The following is a 26,202-nucleotide window of genomic DNA, read 5'->3' as shown; positions in this document are numbered from 1 at the left end:
TCTTAGTCTTAATATGTTAGCTCTGAACCTTAATTATGGCCCCTCAATTGGCAACATTGTGAACAATTTCAATGCTAATCATTTTAGCAGAGGTATCCAGCTCCCCTGGGATTGTGGATGGATTGTCGGTAGAAGACCATCACTTTCTACTCCAATCCAATCCCTGTTTGGAACAAACCCAGTCATCAGACAGGGATCACTACCGCTCTGGCTACATCGTTCCCATCGCCTCCTTTAAGATTATTCCTTTGCACGTGGTAACTATCAAAGGAGATCAATCCCTTGTGGGAAATAAATGTCTGAGCTATAATGACAACTTTCCTCAAAACGTGTGGGGTAAATCTAGTTCATGATTCCAGGGGGGCCCTAAATTTCACTCCCAGCTGTGGGCCAGCCTGCAGAGAGGTGCCCTGAACCCAGATGTGTGTGTAGCCTGAGCCCGCCCCGTGCTGTGTGTGGCTGAGAGCCTCTTTCTCCACTCACTGGGCAGGGCAATACTCCCCGCAAAGGGGGGAAGCGGGCGAATTTCTCTCTAGCGCAGTGGTCTCCCCAGTGGCGGCTTGGGGGTGCGCCCGGGGGAGCGCCGCTTCGGCAGGAGTGCCAGCCTGGTTGTGGTTGTTGTTTTGGCTTTGGCAGTTTGGGCGGGAGTCGGAGCGGCTTTTTGTGGCTGTTGTTGCTTCAGGTGTTGTTTACTGCGCAGCTCGGGGGGTTGGAGACCGCGGCTGCCCTGTGCGGCGACCCGAGCCAGACGGAGCCGAGCTGGGGGAGGCGCGGCCGCCATGTGGGAAGCGCCCGCTCTGTTGCTGCTCCTGTTGCTGCTCCTGCCGCGGCTGGCCAGGCTCCCGCGGGCGGCGGCGCTGCAGCCCGCCGGCCGGGCGGTGCTCATCACCGGCTGCGACAGCGGCTTCGGGCACCTGCTGGCGCTGCGCCTGCACCGCTTGGGCTTCACCGTCTTCGCCGGCTGCCTCTGCCCGGGCGGGGAAGGGGCGCAGCGGCTGCTGCGGGAAGCCGGCTCCGGCTCCGGCCGCCTGCGGGTGCTGCCGCTGGATGTCACCCGGGAGCGGGACGTGGCCGCGGCCAAGGAGATCGTGCTGAGCAACCTGCCGGAGACAGGTGAGAGCGCACCGCTTACTCCGAAGGCAGCGCGTTCACACGGCACTGCCCAGCTCCGGGCTCCTGTCCTCTGCCTCCGGCTGCCACCTGCCAAAGACCCTTCCCAGAGACAGCAGCCACCCAGGGCAGCCACTTACCCTCTGCACCGGGGCCAGGCAATGGGTGCAGGAGCTCGGGACACTGGAGTAAATCCGGAGCAGCGTTTGCTCCGGTGTAGGAGCAGGATGCGGTTAGGGGTACATCTACACTACAGCGGGGAGTCGATTTAAGATACGCAAATTCAGCTACGTGAATAGCGTAGCTGAATTCGACGTATTGCAGCCGACTTACCCCGTTGTGAGGATGGCGGCAAAATCGACTTCTGCCGCTTTTTGTCGGCGGCGCTTACTACCACCTCTGCTGGTGGAGTTAGAGCGCCAATTCGGGGATCGATCCCCGAGAGGTCGATTTCTACCCGCCGATTCAGGCGGGTAGTATAGACCAGACCCTAGACTCAGGTCTGGGAGTTCAACCAGGGTAGATATGGGGGCAAAAATAGATGATCATCAATAAACCTTCATGTGTTGTAAACTCCTTGTGGCAGGGACCACCTGCTGCCTTTGTCTCTTGTCCAGCCCAAGTTTGCTCTGCGGCTTCATCAGTAAAATGTATTGATCTGGCCATCAAATATCAATGTAAACAAAATTGTAAACAAAGTTCCCCTGATGTTCCAACCTGCTCTGCTAGTTCATACCCCTTTTGTCTGGGGAATTTCATAACCCTGCTGTGTCCAGCCATTTGACAGAGCTAAATACGACATGTGCTGGGTTAGGTGCTAAATAGATGCTGCTGGGGACAGAGGTTCATGAAATCTTTCTTCTGAGGTTTGACAGCTTGGGGTTTGCGCTCCTGGGGTTTGAGCTCTGAGATTTGGGTTGGGAAGAACCCAAAAATCTGAACCAAAAATTCAGCTGGGACTACCGACTATCACCTATTTTTTGAGACTTAGCCATAAACCAACCCAAACTGTTGTTAATTTGTCCTGTGGCAGCACCTAGAAGGCCCTACATGGACCCAGGACCCCTTATGCGAGGTGTTGTGCAGACACCGAATAAAAAGACAATCCCTTCCCCAAAGAGTTTGCAAGCGTGAGCCTGCCAATGAATCCTGACTAAACTTCAAGTTTGTAATGAAAAAGGAAACTCACCAAGTGTTGCTTGTCTGGGGGTTTCTTTGTGAGTATTTTGCAAAGATCTAATCACAGGTAATAATGGGGAGGAGACCCAATTAAGATGTACACGCAAGAGGAAAAAAAAGTAGTTTTGGGCGTGATTTGAAAAGAGGTGAATAAATGCAGGAAAGCTGCAGGGAAGAAGGCTCTTGTACCGAGAATGACCAATTATTTATCATTCTAACGTTTTGTTTTATAAAGCTAGTGCATTAGGACTTGGTCAGATTTGGGATGGATATTGAAAAGCAAATGTAAAGTCTAAGCCTTATACAGTGTGAATGGCTGACCTGACACCAAAGGGAGCGGAGGGGAGATGTGCTCATTTGCACTCCTCATTGGACATGTTACCCATGGTAGCAAAAACGAGGCAATTTCCCTTAAATTAGGGACAGCATGTAACCAGAATTGCGTTGTCAGGTAGGCATGCTAGAGATGGAAGAGCCCACTGGAAGCCTCCTTGGACCAGCTCCCTGTCCCACCTGCACAGCAGTAGGGTCGAATTTCCCTCTAGCATGGGCAATGAGATCCATGCAGGAGGACCCCTCTGCCTGCACAGAGCTGCATTAATTTCAGCAGGGCTGTGTACTAACACAAGTGCGCCCACAATGATTTCTCTGCAGAACTGGATGGTTGGGCACAAAGTTGGTGAGGGGACGACAGCACCCATTAGCCTCCACATAATACATGAACTTAGGGCATATTATATTGTCCAAAATAATCACAAGCAGCACAAATCCCTGTTTATTCTATCAGAATAGTGTTAGACTGCCATGAGTGAACTTAGTGGATCCAAACCATGCATGAATTAATATGTGCCACGCAAGGCAAAACTCTTTATAGACTTAAGTCTGCAAGGCATAAACACTTCTATTATCCATTGAAGCCAATGGAGTTGCATCAGGGATGGATTTAGCCAATACATTTACTCAGTACTTTGCAACAGAAGTGAAGTGCATTTGTAATTCTGAACAAATGATTTCCATTAACACAAAAGTTATAATGAAGAATAAAGCACATGACACAACCATGGAAATGCAGGACACAGTCTTGACTAGCTTGTTAGGATATGTCATGGAAAGGAACAGGAATATAGAAAGTAAACAAAAGCACAGAAGCCTCTCATTAAGTATGTGTATTTATGGGTTATCCTGACCTCAACTGATTAAGTCTTCCCCTTTTAGGTTCTTTCCCCAGCTTTAGAAACAACAGCTGAATCCCAAGGGTGTTTATAGGCTAGACAGAGCCCAGGGACTTAAAGGAGCATCACCCTGAAACTCCTGTTCAGGGGCAATTAGTTGTACCTTATACCAAAGCAGTAGCTGGCATCTATTCAGCGAAATCTTGATTAACAAGGTTAGCTTGCCAAATTGGGGGTATTATGAAAGACTCTTTCTGCAAGGCCTGATTCATGGGGGCAGCAGGGAAGGGAATTTTCCAGGGATTATGCTTGTTGATTCAGCTCATTTACACGGAATGTCCAGATCCTAATATTGACATTCTCTTAAAGTGATCTAGACTTTTAAGGCCTGATCCAAAGCCTAAGAGAGTCAGTGGAAAGACTCTTCTTGCCTTAAATGGGCTTTGGACCAGGCCCTTAATGAGACAGTTATACCTATTCTGTTATATTACATTATAGATAATCAGGATCTTGTGTGTATTATACATCTGATGATGGCCCTTCACTTTTTTGCTCAACCTCTCTGCTTGAGCAGCTATTGAGTGTGCCATGGAGAAAACCAGGTAGTCAAAAGGTAAAGTGGTTTTACAAATCCTACCAGCATGTACTTTACTTCTAAATTACTAGGCAATCTTTCTCCTATGAGTATATTAACATTACATACAGGGGAGCCACTGGCTTAATTTAATATTTGATTTAATACAGTGAATTCCAAAGGCCTTATTAGTGGCTTGCAAAATATAGGGGCATAAAACATTTCATTTCAAGTGGAACAAAAGCCGAGAAACCGATGTATGTGGGATTGACATTAGCAACCTCCCTGCATGGGCTTCTTCAACAAGCCAGGATGCGGTGATCCATCTCTTTAATTATAATGGGCTAGGTTGTGCCCTCCCCCCCTTTCATGATTGTCCTGTGTGCAGGGGCGCTGGAACAATTTGTATCATGAGGTGCTGAGAGCCATTGAACCAAACTGTAAACCTTGTATATAATGAAAACCACTTCAAATGAGGGGGTGCTGCAGCACCCCCAGACCTCTAGTTCCAGCATCTATGCCTGTGTGGGTGGACAGAGTAAGGACCCTGCCTCCTTTGTGAGGCCTGGATAAGAGTCTCCTAGAATTTCTAACACTGTGAGTGTGGGAGGACGCAGTGGTTTAGAGACTGTTTCTGAGTTGCTCGCCTCCTCCTTCCTATTTCCCTAGAACAACTCACCGTAAGAGAGTGGGCCAGATTTAGGGGGCGATAAGATGAGGCGCTCCTTAAAGCGGTATAACCAATTACTTTCTCTGCAGTGCAACCTGGAGCTCAGAGCATGTATGCTCTCCATGGGATGCTGCACCTCCCAGGTTAGCCCAATATTTCAGAAGGGCCTAACTCTGCAGCCCGTACTCACACCATTCACCTCTTTGGGACTCTTGATGAAAGCTATGTACCTTAGTTGATTTCAGTTGGACTCCTTGTCTGAGTAAGCACTACTCAGTGTGAGTCAGGGTTGCAGAATCAGAGCCTAAATGAATGAAACATAAAAATGAGAACCTCATCTCCCTTGCCTTTTAAAAATATATACAATATTATAGATAAAATTCTACATCTCATTAGGCTAAATATTATTTAGCCACTAGATAAGTACAGTACTGCACTTTGAGTGCTGCATAGAGTTCCAGACAAAATGTAGTGCCTGTTAAACAAATCCAGATCAAACAGGAACTCAAGCTGTCTGGAAGCCTGTTCGCTTGTGCCTGTAGATACAATAGCTTTTTATACTAAATTTCTCCGGCTTAAGGATTGTGATCCCGGAATTCCATATGATATGACACAGACTAGGCAGTATTATTCCAGGCATAATAATGACCTTACAGCCAAATCTTCCAAAGGGGCCACAGATTTTGGTTGCCTCAGTACAAAGACTTCAGTGGGAGTTTCGGGTGCTCTGCACCTTGGAAAATTGGGCCTAAGGTGACTTGTTTTTCAGAAAAAAAAAAATTAAATTAGTGAACCATTTGGATAACAGTTTTGATACAAATTTTGATACAAATGTTGCAAATGTATTTTTTAGGAAAAGCAATTTAAAAAAAAAGTCAAATTTTTCACACATTTTTCTATTTTTGAAAAAGAAGTACATCTTTTTGTTTTTTTACAAAAAAACCTTTTCATTCAGAAAAATCTAACCTGTATAATCATGACCTATAAGTACCTACACGGGGAGAACATATCTGATAGTGGAGAGCTCTTTATCTAGCAGATGAGGGTAACAAGATCCAATGGCTGGAAGTTGAAACTAGACAAATTCCAGGTAAAAAAAGGAGCACATTTTTAACAGTGAAGGTAATTAACTATTGGAGCAGTTTATGAACGGATCTGGATTCTATATTATACCCAATCTTTAAATCAAGATCAGATATCTTTCTGAAAGATACGCTCTTGTTCAACCACAAGTTACTAGGCTTGATGCAGAAATCCTTGGTGAAATTCTCTGGGCAGTATGATGCCGGAGATCAGACTAGATTATCATAATGGTCCCTTCTGACCTTAAAGTCTATGAAAACATCTTGCAATAGAATAAGTTCACCTAAGGTTTCCCATTCTAACTGACGAGGATAGCTAGTTTCTAGTTTTAAGTATTGCTGAAGAATTTTCTGACCCTCTTAATACTGTGAAGAATACAGTTGTATGCATGAAAGAGGTGTTGGATCTTTTTGAGTCACTAAACATTTGTCCTTCAGATGTGATCTGGCGAATAGCTGTCTTCTGAGCCCCTTTCCTAATGGATAGGCCAATATTGTGTCAACTTTGTTCCCTTTATCATAAAAGGAGTATTTCTTTACTCTTTTTCTCTAAGGAGCTGATTCAGTTTTCCTCTAGTGTTTATTACATCCCTAAATAATATTTCCTCCACTTTGGCCTTCTGCAGAATATCCATTACTATTTGTATTTCAGTATCACCTAGAGACCCCAGAGAACATCAGGGCCACATTGTGCTAGGCATATATATACACGTGGTAAGAGACTTTCTTAGCTATGTAGACCGTAAGGTTTTCAGAGCAGAGCTTAACAAACAGAGTATCATATGCAAGCAGAAGATAGGGAATTGAGGTGCAGAGAGATTAAGTGATTAGCCCAAGGTCACACAGGGAATCTGTGAGAGACCAGGAACGGCATCCAGATCTCCTGAATCCCATTCTGTTGCCTTAACCTCAAAAGCTTCCTTCTTCCCAAGTTCTAACCTATACTTCCCATCTTTTCTAGGGTCCCCCTGTAGGCTGTATGTCCTTTGAACATAAGTTCACTCATCAGGATTTCTTTGGCAGCTTTCCATAACACATCATCACTACAGCACTGTGTTCCTTGTTTGCCATGTTCTCTGACATATCATTTCTCAAGTTTTTAAGGCTGTTCTCCTTTTGTAACATAGTGTTATGTAGGGCCTAATGCTACTGGACCCATGGGAAGATATACTTCAGCAAAATCAGTACCAAATCAGATACCAAAGTACTGGTAATACTTGTTTGGATACTCTCTCTCTTCATAGATTGTTTCTCTCTGTTGAGCTATGGTCTATTCTAGACTATAAAACCAGGTGCTTCTGAAACTCGTTTTCCATGGGTATGTTGCTTTCCCTAGACAATTTCTCTGACAATTGTGGATTCTAGGGGTCTGTTACCCCCTTTTATTTTTTTTCAGGGCTAGGAACGCAGTTAACATTTCCTGCTACGTAGATGGTTCCCTTAAAACATTTAGTCAGAGGCCTTGTCATCGTGCTTAGGTATGAGAAGGTTGTGTCATTCAGAGCCTGATCTAAAGCCACGGAAGTCAATAGGCATCTTTCCATTGACTTTAATGGGCTGTGGAGCAGAGTTCTGATTTATTATAGTAACCCTCTTGTCATAAAAACATACCCTGCAGTAAGATGTCTCCCAGCTGTTCCCCTTACAGTCGTCTCAACTCACAAGGAGAGTCCTCTTTTAATTAACCCCTCTTCTTTTCCTCCTTGTTATAAGTGGTTGCATAAACTTCCCTTTCCCATAATTGTTGTCTTTTGTAAGGGAAGATGTGTTCCTCACAGGGCTGTAATGTCCAGGTCTATTTTTTCAGGTGATTAAGTACTTTCTTCCACTTGATTGGATTGTTCCGTCTGTGTACATTCCTTGAAAATACCTTAACATTCTTGAATCCGATATTTCTGAATCTATTAACCAAAATAGGTCCACACTATCATATTTTTCTTCCAGTTTGCCAGCAGGCAAGTACTCAACCTGGCAACAATAGCAATCATGACAACAGAACAATGTAATCAAAACCACCAACTATTCTTGGAAGGATTTCTCTTCTGATTAAGGCACTGGTCTGGGACTCCGGAGAGTTTAGTTCCATTCCTGTCACAGACTCCCTGTGTGATCTTGGGCAAGGCACTGGATCTCTGTGTGTCTCAGTTCTTCATCTGTAAAATGGAAAATAATGTGTCTTTCGTCTGTCACATCTATTGAGATTGTAAGCTCTTCAGGAAAGGGACTGTTACTCTGTATCTAAAATACTTAAAACTTAAAATACTTACACTGTATATCTAAAATATTTAAAACAATAGGGCCTCAATTTTGGTTGGGGCTTCTAGACTCTTGTAATCAACATCATCATCATTATGGAAGATGGTATAACACAGAGCCTTCATTACTGAAACACCCTCTTTAACCATTTATAACATAATGAGTAGAGCTGAACGAAAAGTGGGAAGCATGTTTCAAATGAAAAAAATAAAAATAAAAAATGATTTTTAAAATTTTTCCGTTTTTGAAACCACACAAATACACACACAGAAATAAATAAATCAGTTTTTTTCTTCCGATCTCTCCCCTTTTTTCTATTTCTTCTTTTTTTATTTTGTCACTGAAAGGGAGGGGGGAAAGGGAAAGAACAGGGAAGTGGGGGGAAATTAAAAATTTCTATTGGAAAATTAAAAAAAAAATCAGTTACATTTTGTTTTAAAAAAGACCATTTTTCATCAGAAAAAAAGTTCAAATGAATTTTTTCAACCAGTTCTAATAACTGTGCTTTTTTCAGTGGATTCTGAATTGCCATCACACCACAATACATATAAGGAAGCAGGAATATTTACTAACAATATATTTCACAGAACCTGTAACCCAATTGGCATCTATCTTGTAACACGTTCTTTGGTTTTATATTCCATAAAACCCGTGGTTAAATATTCCCTTCCACATATAACATTTCCCTTCCTGTCTGACTGCTCAGGCATAACCTGGAGAATCTCAAAAATAATCAAATTTGAAATTGCAAAAGAGAAATAAACCTAGAGACAGCACATTTTTTATTTTGCTTTTCACATTTTTCACCCTCTTTGCATCTTGGATTCTCATTTGCGGATTTAGAGTGCAGTTTCCTATCCAGGGAGCTATTTAGATTGACAGACTGTGGGCTTCACTGCCCAGTAACCTTTTCCAAGGAGTCAAGGAATTATTTAGCTTCTTACAGATGTGCCGAGATATTTGGGTTTGTTGTAAAGAATATGCAGCTTTGCAATGTACCACACTGCAGAGTGTGTACCCAGCTCCATAAGATTTTCTATATTTTTAAACCAGAGTGAATTGTGTTATCTTTTTCTCTGTTTCTACCCTCACATCAGAAAGAACATCAGGGTATCTTCTTTATATGAAAGAGACAGCATTTCACGTGGCAGGGATAGGAGTTTTTCTTTGTCCTTGTGAGAGCCTACTCCCCCTTCTGGAAGCCCCACTAATCTTAAATGAGGTCTCCTAAAGTGAACCTCCAGATCCTCTACTTTATCTGTTAATCTTTGTCCTCAGAATCCATTTTAACGACCACGGTGTTAGTGAGAATCTCCCCCCAGTCCTCTAATTCTGTTTGCAGCTTCAATCCTTCTGTTTCTGATAGAATCTGTACATTGCCCAATGTCTACCCAGCTCTCAGAAACTGCCATGAGCTCAAGTGAATGTGTGTGTGTGTGTGTGTGTGTGTGTGTGTGTGTGTGTGTGTGTGTATGTAAGGGGCGGGGGCGCAATTTCTGAGAGCAGGATAGACATTGGCTGAGATCCTGACCAAGCACTGCCTGGAGATCTGGAAAGACAAAATCTAGTGAAACCAGCCTAATGGCTTTGCACAGGCAGCTGCGAAAGAGGAGAGTCTGAGCAAGGAGATCCTGGAGCCTGCTCCACTGGGGTGGTCTGGGGAGAGGCGTGATAATATCCATTAGGTCTATGAGCGATGCTGCTCCCCAGCCAGGAACCTTGCTGGCGTGGTTGCAGCAGGCTGTGGTCCCTGCTACAGCCTTGTAGCCATAGATAACTGGGCAGATGCCCAGCACCCTGTGGTCAGGATTAAGAGGAAAGATTCCATTACCCACTCCAGCCCCTACAAATACCCCATTTCAACAGTCTCTACGCAAAAGAATTAATGGACACAAATCTGACATCAGGAATCAAAATACTCAAAAACCAGTGGGAGAACACTTTAACCTGTCTGGTCATTCAGTGGCAGACCTGCGGGTGGCTATATTACAACAGAAAAACTTCAAAAACAGACTCCAACGAGAAACTGCTGAGCTAGAATTGATATGCAAACTAGACACAATCAACTCCGGTTTGAATAAGGACTGGGAATGGCTGAGCCATTACAAACATTGAATCTATCTCCCCTTGTAAGTATTCTCACACTTGTTATCTAACTGTCTGTACTGAGCTAGCTTGATTATCACTTCAAAAGTTTTTTTTCTCTTAATTAATTGGCCTCTCAGAGGTGGTAAGACAACTCCCACCTGTTTATGCTCTCTGTATGTGTGTATATATATCTCCTCAATATATGTTCCATTCTATATGCATCCGAAGAAGTGGGCTGTAGTCCACGAAAGCTTATGCTCTAATAAATTTGTTAGTCTCTAAGGTGCCACAAGTCCTCCTGTTCTCCCATTTCCACTGATTCTGTGCAGGGCATGTGAAACTGACCATTTGTATCAAATGCTGCCTTTAGATAACGATGTGCAAGGCCCCCGGCGGGGCTCACAGTAAGCAGTAAGCGAAGATGACGAACCTGGGAGAGACTTAGGGAAAGTCTACACTCCAAAATTAAGTCGACCTAAGTTACGTTGACGTACAGCCACTGCAGTGATTACATCGTTTTCGCATATCCACACTGCGCTCCTTGTGCTGGCGGTGCATGTCCTCACCAGGAGTGCTTGTACCGACTGTACTGTCATTCTGGGGCATTGTGGGATGGCGTCTGAAAGGCAGCAACAGTTGATATAAGCCATGCAGTGACTACACTGACCTAACTACAGCGACCTAAGTGCTATGCCTTTTGTAGAGGTGGAGTTGTTAAGTCTGTGTAGTGGGCAAGTTATATCGATTGGAGCCACATTTTTGTGTAGACACTTGTAGTTAGGTCAACATTATGTTGACCTAACTCAGTTATTGAGTCCAATACAGACCTCCCTATGTGATTCTTAACTACTGCACAGGTATAACAGTGCTGGTCAGCCTGGAAATACCTGCAACAAGTATTTGAGGACAGGATCCTGGAGTAACATTTTCAAAAATGACTAAGTAACTTTGGCTCAGTCCCATCTTTTAAAGTGACTTAGGAGTCTAAGTCCATTGACTTTCAATGGGTGTGGGCTCCTAAATACCAAATCACTTTTAAAAATAGGATTTACGCTCCTAAGTTACTTAGACACTTTTGAAAATGTTACCATTTGACTTTTAGTCTGCTTAATATTGTTTTCACAAAGGTGCTCCGAGTTACATAGCAGGATTAATGTAGTTAAAATACCTTAGTGTGCTGTTTTGGCAGCAGAAAGTGGCCTCCTAGATTATGTTATTCATAAATAACTTAAGGAGACAATATAGTGACTGATTCTTAAATGGTGCTTAACAGGCTGATAGGGTCCAGATAATGGCCACAATTATGTTCCTTCCTTAAGCAAAATGTGCACATGCTTATGAATACAAACCTAAAATATAATGTAGCCAAGGACTTATTTCAGATTGCTCTCATTGTGGTGTTCACTGGTAACTTGATATATAAGCTGCTTGCAAGAGCTCTGCTTTATTCTATGTCAGTTCCAACTGAGTGGGTTTCAGAGCGCCATGCCCAGTCTCTGTCTGGGAAACTGAGTCCTCAAAGGCATAGACCAAAACCACACCCATTTTATGAACATTGTTGAAGGCTCTGAGGGTGTTGTGTCCAGTTTGTCTGGTGGTTAAATATGTTGCAATCAGGAGACAATTTTTCCCCCTTTAGGTTTTTGGGGACTGGTGAACAATGCTGGAATATCGACATTCGGCGAGACAGGGTGGCTGCCTATGGAGAAATATGAAAAATTTGTGGATGTGAATCTCCTTGGGTGTATAAGGACAACGTTGGCATTTCTTCCCCTTCTAAGGAAATACAAGGGTAATCCTAATCCAATGTCATCTACAGTTGTAGAATAATTAGTTTACTATAGTTAGCTGAAACAAAACCAGTATGTTGTCCAATTTCCTGAAAGGTTACCTGAGAGGACAACTTGATCCTGACAAGAGGACAAGGATGTATAAGGTGAAAAAAGTAGTTAGTTTTAGTTTATGAGGAATTAATGACATCAATATCTGTGATTGAAAACAGAGGGAAATGCTTAAAGCTAGTTGTTAGCAGCCTTCCTTTGAGTGCAAGAGACTGTCAGCATTGGCACTGGGACACACGCAGCATGGGCAAGGACTTGTTCCGGTATTTAGATTGTACTATTTTACTGTTCATTGCTTCTGGGAGGAAAGATGATCTTGTGAAGGACTCAGGAGATCTGAATTCAATTTTGGCTCTGCCACAGGTTCTCTGAGTTTTAGGGATGGTCCCTTAATCTTTCTGTGTCTCTGTTGTCCCCATTGAACAGATTGGGGATAATAATATTTCCTTTCTTCCACCTTTTGTCTGTCTTGCCTTAAGCTCTTCGAGGCAGGGATTGTCTCCTACTATGTGTGTGTACAGGGCCTCTCACAATGAGGTCTCCCTTGAGGTCTGGAGGTGCTACTGTAACAGAAATATTAGAAAGGACCCTGTGATCCAGAAATGGATGCTTTTATCCTACCATTTATCCCTTAGTCACAAATACGCAGCTCTTCAGCCTCCTAGTAACACTGCTTATGATTTTTCAATATATGGGAAAAAATGTAATGAACCCTTAACACACTGTAAAACAAATGGCCATGTTATGTGAATATCACAAGAACACAGCACTGTGTGTGCCTCTTTAGAAGCTATGGAAGTGCTATACTGCTAACATGTGGGACACGGTCACTCTCCTATGATATGTTGCTGCTGACACTCTGTCACCCAGATCCTGCAACCCTGGGTGTCTTCACTGGGGTGTGTTGACGGGAGATGCTCTCTCATCGATTCCCCTTGCATTTCTCATGGAGGTGGAGTACCAAAGTCGATGCTAGAGCGATCAGCGGTCGATTTATCGTGTCTATACTAGACACGATAAATCGACCAATAAATTGACCCCCGCTGGATTGATCGCTGCCTGTGCAGACATGCCCTAAGATGCAATCCCTGAGCTGAACAGTTCACATTCTAAATAGGCAAGGCAGGGAAAAGGAAGTACTGTGATCCCCATGTTACAAGGGAGCTCTGAAACACAGAGATATTAAGTGGCTTGCCAAGGTCACCCAGTGACTCTGACACAGGAGTTGAACCCAGATCTCTTGAGTCCTTAACCACAAGACCGTCCTATTTCTCAGTACCTGAGGTATCATCATACATGTAAACATTTCTAGTTCTATGGTATAATTATTTGTGGAACTATAGGAGTAAATTGTTGAGATGGGCCAGACCACAGTTTCTTGTTCTGGACACCATTGATGTTTTTTGTCAAATGTTCAGTAGACATTTGACAAAAAACATTTGACAAAAATCATAAAATGATTATAACAATGGCACAAGCCATGGAAATCACCACCAAATGGAATGAGAAGACACACATTAGTGGAAATCAAACTACCTTTCCAGGGCTAACCTTTGAAGTCAATGGAGTTGCACTGGTATAAAACTGGTGTCAGGGCCAGCTCCAGGGTTTTTGCCGCCCCAAGCGGCGCAAAAAAAAAAAAAAAAAAGCCGCGATCGCAAGCATCCGAGCGGGAGTGAGGGACCGTCCGCTGAATTGCCGCCAAATAGCTGGACGTGCCGCCCCTCTCCGGAGTGGACGCCCCAAGCACTTGCTTGGCAAGCTGGTGCCTGGAGCCAGCCCTGACTGGTGTTACAGTGAAATCAGACCCATCATGATGAATAATTAGACACTGTCTCTCTCCCCTAGTACAATCCTCCTTTTAGATGCACAATCCCTTCATTTTTATTTCTTTTATTTACCCACTGATTTTAGGGGTTGCTTTGCTGCAATCTCTTTCCTCCACTCTGTGGAGTGATTATACAATTCCTGGTCTTCCACAGTTTCCAGAGAGGACCAGGATATATTTCACCAAGGAGCTTAATGAATGTAGGAATTTCATGGGTCAGGGAATTCTCTAGTTGCTGGCTAAAGCATGGCTCTTTGCGTTTATGTCCTCACGCTACACTCTTTATATCTGAACTTACTGGCTCAGAACTGGTAGGATGCAAGTTGTGACTATATTACACTTAGTCTGGTTCAGCACCTGCAAATAACCAAAAAATGAGACTTTTGGAGGAAGCTTGGTTTTCAGGGCTGCCCAGAGGGGGAGGCAAGTGGGGCAATTTGGCCTAGACCCCGGGCCCCACATGGGCCCCCACAAAAATATAGTATTCTATAGTATTACAACATTTTTCTGTAAGGGGCCCCCCAAATTGCTTTGCAACAGGCCCCCTGAATCCTCTAGGCGACCCTGTTGGTTTTTTGAGCTACAGAGCTGAACATACTATAGTAAGGTTATGCTGGGAATGCACATCTTAGCCTAGCTGCATAGTAAGGGAGTGATGAGGGAAAGATTATGAGGGAAAACAAGGGATTTAAATATGAAGTTATTTGAACATTTGAACAATGTTTTTTCCCCCTCCAGGACGTATGGTCTTTATGTCTAGTGTTACTGCATACTTCACTTTGGGGAATGGCATTTACTCTATGACCAAGGCAGCCATAGAAAAATTTTGTGATGCCTTAAGACTGGAAATGAAGAAGTTTGGCGTTCTGGTAAGATACTTATTCAGCTTTTTTCCCTCACAAAAGCTGTTTATATATTTCAGGAGTAACCATTAATTTTGCGGGAAGAAAGATGTATTCTATATTTATATAGCACCTTTCCTCCTGAAACTCTACACACATCACTGACCTGCCGTTATTTCTGGAGGGGAGGGGAGCAAGCAGCTGACGCAGAGGGATATTAAGTATCAGAGGGGTAGCCGTGTTAGTCTGAATCTGTAAAAAGCAACAGAGGGTCCTGTGGCACCTTTAAGACTAACAGAAGTATTGGGAGCATAAGCTTTCGTGGGTAAGAACCTCACTTCTTCAGATGCAAGTAATGGAAATCTCCAGAGGCAGGTATATATCAGTGTGGAGATAACGAGGTTAGTTCAATCAGGGAGGGTGAGGTGCTCTGCTAACAGTTGAGGTGTGAACACCAAGGGAGGAGAAACTACTTTGCATATTGCATATTGATGAGGGGAAAGGGACATTTTGGCCAAGCAGACTCTTACTCTTGTGAAAAGTCATATTTAAAAGCCCCTCCCAGTAAACGGCATGTACATGAGTATATTAACACTGGAAAGATGAAGAGCCGAGTCAACCCTGGGATTCCAGCCTATGATTCCAAGATGTCTAAAATGCAGATTCTTCTAGGATTTATGTTGATTTCTAGGAATGTGATCCCCAGTGTGGCCTAGTGGATGGGGTACTGGCTTGGGAGTTGGGTGCTCTTGCTTCTATCCCCAACAATGTGGGACTTTGTGCAGAATCATAGAATGTCAGGGTTGGAAGGGACCTCAGGCGGTCATCTAGTCCAACCCCCTGCTCAAAGCAGGACCAATCCCCAGACAGATTTTTGCCCCAGATCCCTAAATGCCCCCCTCAAGGATTGAACTCACAACCCTGGGTTTAGCAGGCCAATGCTCAAACCTTTGGGAAGACACCTTCCCTGTGTTCCTCCTCCCATCCTTTGTGTGCCTCCTCTGTTTACATTGTAAGTTCTCTGGGGCAGGAACTGTCTCTCTCCGTGAGTTTATACAGTGCCTGTCAAGAAGAAGAGGTTGAAACAACACACTGTAACTAAAACTTCCCTTCAGTGGGGCCGCTACTGGCGGGGATGAGGACTTCAAAAGTGAGTGGTGTGGGGTAAGAAGGGAGCGGGACCAGGTTGCCCAGGGAGTACATTGACCTGGTGTGTCTCACTCACAGAGCTCCTCTGGAGTTTCCAGGAGGAGGTAAAGGTTCACTCTGAGGAGACATCCCTCCCCACTAGATTGCCAGGGGCTGTGCTGATGGTGACACCCCCTGGACAAGGGCTCCTCTGCTGATGGAACACTAATGACCAAACCGAAAGCTTAGATCACTGAACAGCTCATCTAGCTTTTTTCCTTTGAATCATTCCTCCATTTAAATCCTCATTTAGTGCTCACTAAATGTTCCCCCTGAAGTAATTACTACAGCAAAGACGAACTGTATGCACTGCTCACAGCAGTTTGGTTGTGGAAAAGCTGTTGTTGTGTTTCAACAGCCGCCCCCTTTTGGAAAACAGTATAAGAGCACTTGCATTATACACTTTGAAATACCTACGGCACGATGAGGATTTGAACTGCTTAGCTAAGGATAATCTTGAGTGCATGGAAGTGCTTAGTTTAAGAGGTTAGCTGTTCTATTTGCTTGGACTTTAACGTTCAAAAATATATTTCTCTAATAATTACCTTTACATGCCAGCTGCAGGTTTTTAATGACTGTTTGTGCTCTCCGTAGCTAGGCAGGCCTTTCGTCCAGTAAATGGTCCTGCTTTTCTAAGGTTTGTCCCCCGTCCGGTACTGAGACAAAACCAGACATGGTTTTGTCTGAGGGACGCCCTTTTGAAGAGTGTGCTATCCTGCCCCTGCCAGCGTGACCTCATACACATCATGAGTATGAGGTCCAGTTCTCCTTGCCTTGCATTGGGTCTGTGCCGCCACTTACAACAGGCTGTGGCTAAACGCCACAATCTAGGGTAAGTCTACACTGTAATTAAAAACTCATAGCTGGCCTGAGCTCTACGGCTCATATGATTTCACTGAATTCAGAGCAGCTGATTATAGTCTAATAGTTATTTCCTAATTTTGTTTTCCTTTTAGGTTTGTGTTATTCAGCCAGGAAATTACGCGCGTTCAACTAATGTTCAGCCACCAGTCAATGCGGAGCAGATCTGGAATGAACTCAGTGAGGAGGAAAAGGCAGTGTACAATAAAGAATATGTGCAAGAACGTTCAGACTTTTTCAACAACATACTTAAGGAAGGGCGCACCACAGGCCATGAAGTTGTAGATGCCATGGTGGATGCTTTAATGTCTCCTGCGCCCAAGGCACGTTATATGGTTGCAAAGCTAAAGGAAAAACTGTTGGTCTTTATATGCACAGTTTTCCCAACTGTTGTGATGGATTCAATTCTGTCCTATGCACTGAGTAAAGTAAAACTCACCTAGCCCTGGGGAGAGAATATTGACTCCTGTTTCTGGTCTATAATTCAGGTTGGATAACTTTTGTAAGCAAAGGATTTACAGCTTGGTCGAAAGCCCATTGAAGTCAATGGACAGACTCCCATTGACTGGTATGAGCTTTGGATCAGACTTATACAGGACTGTAACTTTTGCATACTGAAATACATCTGGAGTTGAATGTAAAATAATTCACTTGCTCTACTCTGGGGCACAGCATTTCTCCACTTGTTGTAAGGATTAACTCCCATACTGCTGTATTCCTTGCCTGTTGACTCTACTGCATTTTATTTTTCGATCGAATCTTCCATATGAAAGTACCACAAAATGCTTCCACATCAGTTACAAGTAGAGTTTACCCTACAGGAGCATTGATGGATACAATCAGGCAGGGATGAAGAATGCAATAGTTCTGAGAGCCTGCAAAAGTATTTTATTGTTTTGTTAGAGGCAGAGCTAGGAGTGTTAGGCTGGGAGTGAGAAATGGGCCTTGAAATAGGTTTGAATGGAGTCAGAAGGGTGCAGAGAACTAGGAAGCCTTAAATGAATTATGAAAGTATAGGTCCTTACCAATGGAAACAATAGCTACCACTGTAAAGTATTTTAAGCTCACAGATATTTTGTTTAAATCTGTAACATCAGAGCAAATATGTCATATGCGTTGTAAAATAAATAAGTAGCACATTCCACTTACAAATGAATGTTCATTCCTAATACGATGTATTACCTGCCTCTAATGTCCAGATTAACCAATGCATTAAGCTAAAGGGCGGTGAGAACTAAACACAAAAGATGGCAAGCAGTTAGCACTGCACAATCAGCACCTAGTAGTTGAGGAAAGTCTGCACATCTAGCTTGTAGCTCAGTTTGATGTTTAAGAGATGCCATTTCTTTCTGTCAATATAGGAATGCATTAAGGGTCCGATGAAAAAATCTATTGAAATCAATGGAAAAAGTCTCATTGACTTCAATGGGAGTTGGATCAGAGCCTAAATGCTTTTGGATGTATATGAATTTAGTGCTCATGAAATGTGCTAAATTAACACACGTGAAGCTGCTGTCCCATCAATCTGCCTCCATCCATACTGGAGACGGCTCCAATCAGTGTTTTCCCCAAGAATTGAAATTAGAGGAGATGTTCGAATTTACAGGGGGGGTGAAGGCCGAGGAGCGAGACCATAAGGGTGAAGGTGGGCTGCATGGCACCATAGTAAAAACTGAAAAATGTTTCACGACCATTTTATTAGATTTAACTCATGTTTTAAAAATCATCACACAAATTACAGTTCGCTACTCAAGCCTTCTATGAAGCACTACATCTACATCCTTTTTGGTTTCTTGTTGTAATTTTGCCCAACTCTGTTAATGAACTTCTCAAATGCAGTGCATTCATCTTTGGTGGCTTCTCGTGTGTCCGGTATTTCCAATCCTTCAATTGATATGCTCATTACTTCATTCACATGATCAGGCAGAATGCGACTTTTCTCAGAATGCAAAATTCTATCAGTGATGAAAAAGAACACTCAACTGTAGCTATTGTGACTGGGAGTAGCAAGAGATGAATTCCTACTTCTTTCATCCAAGGAAACATAGCACAAAGATCAGGTCGATCCACTAGTGATGATAGAACAAATGAATGAAGATTTGACTTCAACTTCTTTTTTTATGACATTCCACTCTGTGTTCAAATTCTCCGTTCTGTCCTGATCACATGGCAGCCCCATTGCTGGTAGTGCCTCACTCCATTCACCTGTCAGTGTTTTATAAGACGGGCATCATTAAAAGCTATGTAGAGGTTGAGTAGAACCCAGAAGTCGCTGTTGTAGATTTGTAAGGATCAAGTTTGTTCAGCTGGCTTAACAAACACTTCTTGTCCTCTTTACTTAATGATTCAATACAAGTGCCTTCATTAGTCAACCTCTGGTCTGAAGTCCTTGCTTCTTCCAGTACGTTTTCAATGGATACCTCTCTGATTAATCCAAGTGTAGCTTCTATTGCTGGACAAAGATCTGCTACTGTTGTAGCAGATGCCTGGATGGCATTGTTTAATGACCCAACTGGTTTCAACAGCAGACTTACAAAAGAGAGAATGGCAATTGTCTTCTCTGAATGTCTTAGCAAAAGTAGTCCACCAGCCTCACTACTTAGATCCATCCCCTCCTGGTAGATACTTTCCAAAGCCAGTAATAACGGCTGCAGTAATTTTAAGACAATAGCCAAGAATCGCTCATGAGAAAGCCAGTGGGTTTTCCCAGGTTGGACTAATTTAAACTTCAGTTCCAGAGCATCATCTATTTTTTTCCAAGATGTTCAGTCTTTTTGGACGCTTGTTGAAAAAAGAGTATACAGTAATGAAGACATTAAATTTATGGCTTTTTAAATGTCTTTTGAAGATTCTGCAGCTCATACTAGTGCTAGTTGGAGTAGATGCCCTATAGTGTGTATAGGAGAGATTAGGGTTACACTTTTCTCTGAGCAAAGCTTGTACTTCATCATGTCTTCCAGAGAAGTTTGCAGCTTCATCAAATGCACAAGCAGCCATCTGTTTGGGGTCCAATTTAAAAGTATTTAACTCTTTTAAAATGTGGTTATCCGTGATTCAGCTGATGTGTCTTCTTTAACCTGAACATCTAGAAATGCATCGACTGGCCTTCCACTGACATCAAGATAACGTATGCAATAATTTAATACTTGATTCCCATTTGCATCGGTGCATTCATGAGCCACGTACACAAGTCTTTGATCATACTTTTCAAACCTATTATGCTTTTTCAGGTACAAGTGTTTTACCATATGTATGCTTTTAAACTGTGTATTAATGTTTCAATTTCAATTCAAATTTCCAACCAACTAAATGGAATTTTTTCCAACTAGAATTTTTTTAAAAACTACTAGAACAAATTGGAAAATGACTAAATTGGTAATGCTGTACGTAACTAGTAGACCAATGAAGGGATGGATGAAAGAGTTCAGGGTTGGTGGTGCTGGGAAATCCCTGGTTCCAGGGGAACTGATTTGTATCAGTTGTGTTGATGATCTCTGTGACCTTTTTGAACTGGACTGAGTTCATCAGCTCCTTCCAGGTCTGTCACTGAGGATCCTAGATGGTCATGATTTTTTTTCACAGGAGACCTGAGACTGGCTTGAACCAGTGTCCATTGGCTAATTTTGTTATTAACAGAGAACTATTAGGGGAGGGATTGCGTAGCACAGGGGTATGTTTTTTAAGAGTTATTAACAAATGAATACAAAGAGAAATAACCATATAAGAAGAAGAGTATTTAATCTGCGAAAACTGATGCACATTTCAAGCTCTGCTTCAAACATGTTGCTGTAATCCTGCCTTCCTACTGCAGGGATGTTCTCTGAAATAATCATTACACAAGGGAACAGCAGCATTCCTTTAGAAGGAGTTATACTAGTACAAAGTAAGTCACTGAGCACATGAGGTTGGCTGGTAATTTTATGATCTGAATCAGGGGCAGTGCATAGCCCAGGAGAAAATCACGGAATGCATTGGAACTCACAGTGTTACAATTCCTCTGCTGAGGGCCCCTTGCTTTGCAGGAGAACAGCAAGTTACTTCATCCCTTGTAGTGAAGCAGTTTACTCCCCACCCCCGCCCCGTCATGCTTGACTAGCCACATTGGCTACCGAGTACGGAAGGTCAAACTAGAGCTCTTCTCACCCTGTGGCCCGCTCCACCCCTTTCCTTCCGCCACCCACCTGCAGTGGGATTTTCAGGTACGTAGCCCTTGCTCTCCTCATTTAGCCCCACCTGAGAAAGGCGGCGCAGGTGAACAGGGTTGGGACTTCTGGTAGATTTAGCATCCCTCCTTCCCCACAAAGCCAAGTCACTTTAATCTGGGAATTACAGCCATCTTTCCTGACATTAGAAAATCGGCTGCAGCTATCCATTCTTCACATAGGGTAGGTAAACTGTGTGCCTGGCTCATGTGGGGTTAGCGTTTGATACACTCGCAGTGAGGTAGCACTTTACTCCTCAAGGAGATCCTTTTAGATCAATGGGACTTCTTGCGGAGAAAGGGACAGCACGTCAGTAGGGGTTTCACAATCCAGCACATGGCGCACATGGTCGTTCTGCTTCTTCTGTTTCGAGGATGATGTTGCTTTTTCACTACATGCTGTTTTACTTTCCGTTTACCGGTTACATTTCCAAGAGTTTCAGCAATAATTCAGGGTTTGCAGGAAGACAGCAGGCGTTTCAGAAGAGCTGCTTTCCCAACCCTCTTCTGTCTGACATGCATTATTATCAGCTGAAAATCACTCCGTTGCTTGCTGCATAAGCGATGAGATTGATCAATATTTCATTCGCCTTGTTCATAAGAAATGCTAGACGATTGACCCACTTGAGGCCGTTGTTTCTCATCAGTCTGGCAAGCTTAAGTAAGAACCTACAACGCATATTAGTAGACAATAGGGATAATGTAACAGCAGGGATCACAGGGGGTTGGACATTAGTGTATACAGTATCAAACGGAGTCTAAGATACACTAGGGTTGCCAACCCTCCAGGATTGTCCTGGAGTCTCCAGGAATTAAAGATTATGACGTGATGAAACTTCCAGGAATACGTCCAACCAAAATTGGCAACCCTAGCTATGTCTCACCATTACTAACCTGCCCTAACTACACTAACATTAATGCAAAAGAACTACAAAAAGAACTCTCTTCTTACTTTTTTTTGTCCTAGCCATAGTTGCCTACAAAGAACTAATGAAAGGAGTGAAGTGGATCCATGACTCCTGTATTCAATGGACTTTGGCCTATGCCCTTAGACAGGTGGACAAAGAAGACCCGAGGAATTTATATCCCCTCAATTCCAGAGCTTAAGAAGCCTGGAGCACCTTTCGGAGAGTGGGGATTGGATACACCAGGGGTCGGCAACCTTTCAGAAGTGGTGTGCCGAGTCTTCATATATTAACTCTAATTTAAGGTTTCCCGTGCCAGTCATACATTTTAACGTTTTTAGAAGGTCTCTTTCTATAAGTCTATAATATAGAACTAAACTATTGTTGTATGTAAAGTAAATAAGGTTTTTAAAATGTTTAAGAAGCTTCATTTAAAATTAAATTAAAATGCAGAGCACCCAAGGACCAGTGACCAGGACCTGGGCAGTGTGAGTGCTGCTGAAAATCAGCTCGCGTGCCGCCTTCGGCACCCATGCCATAGGTTGCCTACCCTTGGGATACACTAAAGTAACCTTAAAGGGTTAAAGTGCGGAGCCTCCCACAGCACTTTAAAATTCTGATCCTCTCTCTTTTGTGCATCCAGAGCTCCTGCTGAAGCGAGTGGGAGCTTTGGGTGGGCAAAGAATGTAAGGCAGGGCCCGACATTTGTACTTAGCAAGTTAGGGGGCAAGTAGAGCTGTGTGAATAATTGATTTTTCTGTTCCCCGGCTGGAGCGAGACATTGAAACGAGACATTGTTTTAGATTGACCCCAAATTATTTTTTCCCCCCTCTCTTGGTGAAACAACAAAACCAGAACAAAATTCATTTGGGGTTGACTAGAAGAGAGGCAGTAATTTGAGACACCCCTTTATGATGTTTCCCCAACCCTATACACCCATCCAGCTCCAGTGGCCAGGTTGTGACGGGGAGGAGATAGGGCTCGGTCCAGACCTGCCCTTCCCTACCCAATCCCCACTCATTTGCTCCTGTGAGGTTCTCTGCTCCCTCGTGAGTCTGGAGGAGTGATATGGGTAGTGCTCAGACGTGCAGGAGCTCCTCCATCCCTACAGTGCCAGGTGTGGGCTAAGCACAATGTGCTATTTAACTCTACCAAGACTAATACATTCATTAGCCAGGCTAAAGTGATCTCACGCTCCTGCAAGGTAACATGTGGCTGATTTTAACATGATTTATGACCCAGATGGACATTACAATTAGCCACACGCTAGGCTTGTGTCTTTGCACTATGCATCAGGCTTGCAAGCTGGTATGGAGAAGAGCATACAACAAAAGGAAGACTCTTGCAGGAACATGGAACTAGATGAAAGAGTATAGTAGCAATTAACCTTGGGAAGATAATGATTGGAGGAGCAACAGGTTTAAGTCACAAACATGCTCAGTGTAATACAGAACAGCAAGTAATACCAATGAAAATCATACTAGGCTCCAAACCAGCTCCCACTGAGGTCAATATGGCCAGAATACCACTCTTCGTGCCTCGGTTTCCCCCATCTGCATAATATTTCTGACAATATACAATGCCACCTTCATAGTTCTAGTGCTTTGGGATCCATGGATGAAAGTCACTATACAAATGCAGCATGCTGGTATATTGAGACTGCTAGCAGTGTGCTGCTCCTGTCTTGTAGAGAGAACTTCTCCAGTTGCTGTCAGCCTGGTGCCTTTCACCAGCCCTGAACAAAACACTCAAAAGCTCTTATATTTAAATTCCAAGCAGCTGTTCTGCAGCAAAATCTTTTCATGAGTAATTAGCTCCTCCTGCTGCTGTGCAAAGTGAGCATATTGGTAATGGGAGCTTTGCCCGCCATAATATGAGGCACGGATGCTATCTGAGTCATTGAGGTTAACACTTAGCATGGATAAAACAGGATTCCCTTCTTACAAATTAATATTTTATTGACATAGTGCTGTTTAGGAACTAAAACTTCATTTATTTCTGATCATCTAACTATCAGAATCTGCTGTTATGTACTGAACAAAATGATACTTCCTGCATCCTGGTCCGTCGATGGATCAAATTCATTCCTGGTGTAACTCTTTGGAGAACACTTGAGTTTGCTCCATCCGTTGCAGTTTTCCTTTTGTTGACCACAGTCAAGGGCAGATCGTAGCCTTTGGTTCGGCCCTTTGTGTCCCTCCAGCAGTACCAACGGGGCTGTAAACTGCCCTAAATGGGGCAGCTGAAAATTCACCTGGAGTGGGGAAGTCCCCAGCTGGCACATCCCGCTTTACACAAATCTCTCCTGGCCCCCCGTAGTGTAAAGAGGTGTGCTGGGAGGAAGGGGGTGTGGCTAAAGTGTGCAGAACTCTAGTGATTCCTGGACAGCTTAACAGACCTTTGGGAGTTGTTACAAATTAGTGCAGGTTAGAGCAGCTTTGAGGCTGCCCTGACTTATGACCTGGGTTAAAATGGCTCTTCCTAGCTCTGCAGGTCAGATGAGCACAAAGGTAGCATACAGCAGCTTTGCCTGCTCCATTGAGCGCTACCTCAATGGCAGTTCAGCGAGATCGAAGTAGATCGGGATCTGATTTTTCCTGTGTCTTGATCCCAAGTTCTTCACCTCCTCGGGCTGATTGATCCCTCCATTTATGGAAGCTGGTTTTTTCCAGTCACAGATCTTTGTGGCATAGTCAAGGCTTTGCACCATTTATTTCAGTCTCTTTACCTCCTACATCCTACTTGGCTCATCTCCAAAACTGAGCTGTCAACTAAGAAGAGCCTGTTGGGGGTAAAAAGTTGGGAAACGGAGTCACAAGTCCATTTAATTTAGGCTTAATCTATTTTCACCTTTATTTATACAATTGCTGACAGAATTATTGTCACTGATAGTGTCTGGAGATACATTTATACCAGACATATAATAACAGACAGGCTAGAATTGGTAAATGGGTCCAAGTTGCCACATTCTGCCATGATAGTCATCACCCTCTCTGATCTCTTGGCCTGGTCCGGCAATCCCATACTTCCATTTTCTGGTCCAGTGTCTCTCAAGTTTGGGCCCATGTTCAGTTAGGTCATTTATACATTTCCACATTACAGATTACTTAATCTTTATCCAAGTGGTTTTAGCATGTCAACTGTTTGGATTTTAGGTAACTCATATATTATGCATGCACATGCTTCAGTTACCCAACTTCTAAATACTTCCCGATGAGTTTGCAGTTTCTAGCTCATGTTGTTTTTGTGTCACCCTGCCCAGGGCCTTCCCAGGAAAAGGGTGTTTTTTATTTCTCATTACACATTTGTGTATCTATTACTTACATCTTCCAACACAACATGTTACCTTTGTTCTCTCAGCAATAACATTTTAAGCAGATTTGCAATTCTATGTAAAAGAAGAATTGGCAAAGCCACATTTATGCCAGCAAAGACTTGGCCTAAGTGTTACCTCATCTGTACTTCTTCACTGTACAGAATTACAAATCATGAAAAACATCGCTATCAAAGCTCTTAATCTTGCCATTAATAATTCTCCATTTTATATTTCATATGTCATTCGGTGCTATCCTATTAGAAAGGGGAGGGGCAGTTATGGAAAACATGATGATTCTTTAATGTCAACATTTGTTTTCGTCTGTAAACATGGGTTTTTCATTCAAATCCAGCTTTGTGAGTCATTAAAACGAAACTTCCTTAGACATTTTTCTGTGAATGCATTTTCATGGGTATCTCAATTTTAAAGCCTTGATATTTAGTTGTTTCTAATGGTACCCCAACAAGCCTGGCAGCATCAGGTTCCAATTCCTGTATAATTCTTTCTGATGATTTTTTTTATTCAGGTATGTCGATCCTCATGGCATATGTTGTTGAGAGTTTCTCATGCAAGATTTTGATCTCGTCCTGTCTTGGGAGTGTGGTCAGGGGAGTTCCTAATGTCATAGTGGCAACTGTCTAGGCAGAGACAGACTTCCCTCTTGGGGTAAAGATGCTGTGAAATACCTAATTGTGTATTCTACAGCTGCTGAAAAGGGATATTTTCCCCTTAGAATCATGAGTCCCCAGCATCATTCTCAAGAGCATGACAGGATATAGGGCAATCAGACTGCATGGTCTGAGGGAATGAGACAGTCACTATAAAAGGGGGTTATGCCCCACTTAGAATAGAATACAAATCTCAAAAGTTCCCGTAATGTATTAATTTGAAGGTCTCATTCTTTTTGTGTGTGTGTGTGTGTGTGCGTGCGCGCTTAATTGGATCTCCTGTATTTTGGCTTTAAATTACATTTCAAATTAAGCAAGTTGGCATTTCCCATCTTGAATTGTCTATTTTAAAAACCAAAAATGAAAAAGAAATATTTGCAAAAGTTCCTCAGCATAGAATTTGGCCACCCATGTTAGTGTA

The 26,202-nt window shown here is 43.1% G+C and overlaps 1 protein-coding gene across 1 annotated transcript; it reads left to right on the top strand.

Moving 5' to 3' along the window:
- The first annotated feature begins 633 nt into the window (after positions 1-633).
- On the top strand, positions 634-17,834 carry LOC101950080 (D-beta-hydroxybutyrate dehydrogenase, mitochondrial-like). The gene is made up of 4 exons (XM_005287495.4): positions 634-1,113; positions 11,771-11,923; positions 14,539-14,669; positions 16,787-17,834. The coding sequence occupies exons 1-4, from the start codon at positions 780-782 to the stop codon at positions 17,132-17,134; spliced, it is 966 nt and encodes a 321-aa protein (XP_005287552.1). The 5' UTR covers positions 634-779; the 3' UTR covers positions 17,135-17,834.
- Positions 17,835-26,202: the final 8,368 nt, after the last annotated feature.

This window comes from Chrysemys picta, chromosome 3, assembly GCF_011386835.1.
Source record: "Chrysemys picta bellii isolate R12L10 chromosome 3, ASM1138683v2, whole genome shotgun sequence".
Classification (NCBI taxonomy): Eukaryota; Metazoa; Chordata; order Testudines; family Emydidae; genus Chrysemys; species Chrysemys picta.
Note: the sequence above shows the minus strand (reverse complement) of the source record. Positions and strands in the feature narration are given on the sequence as shown.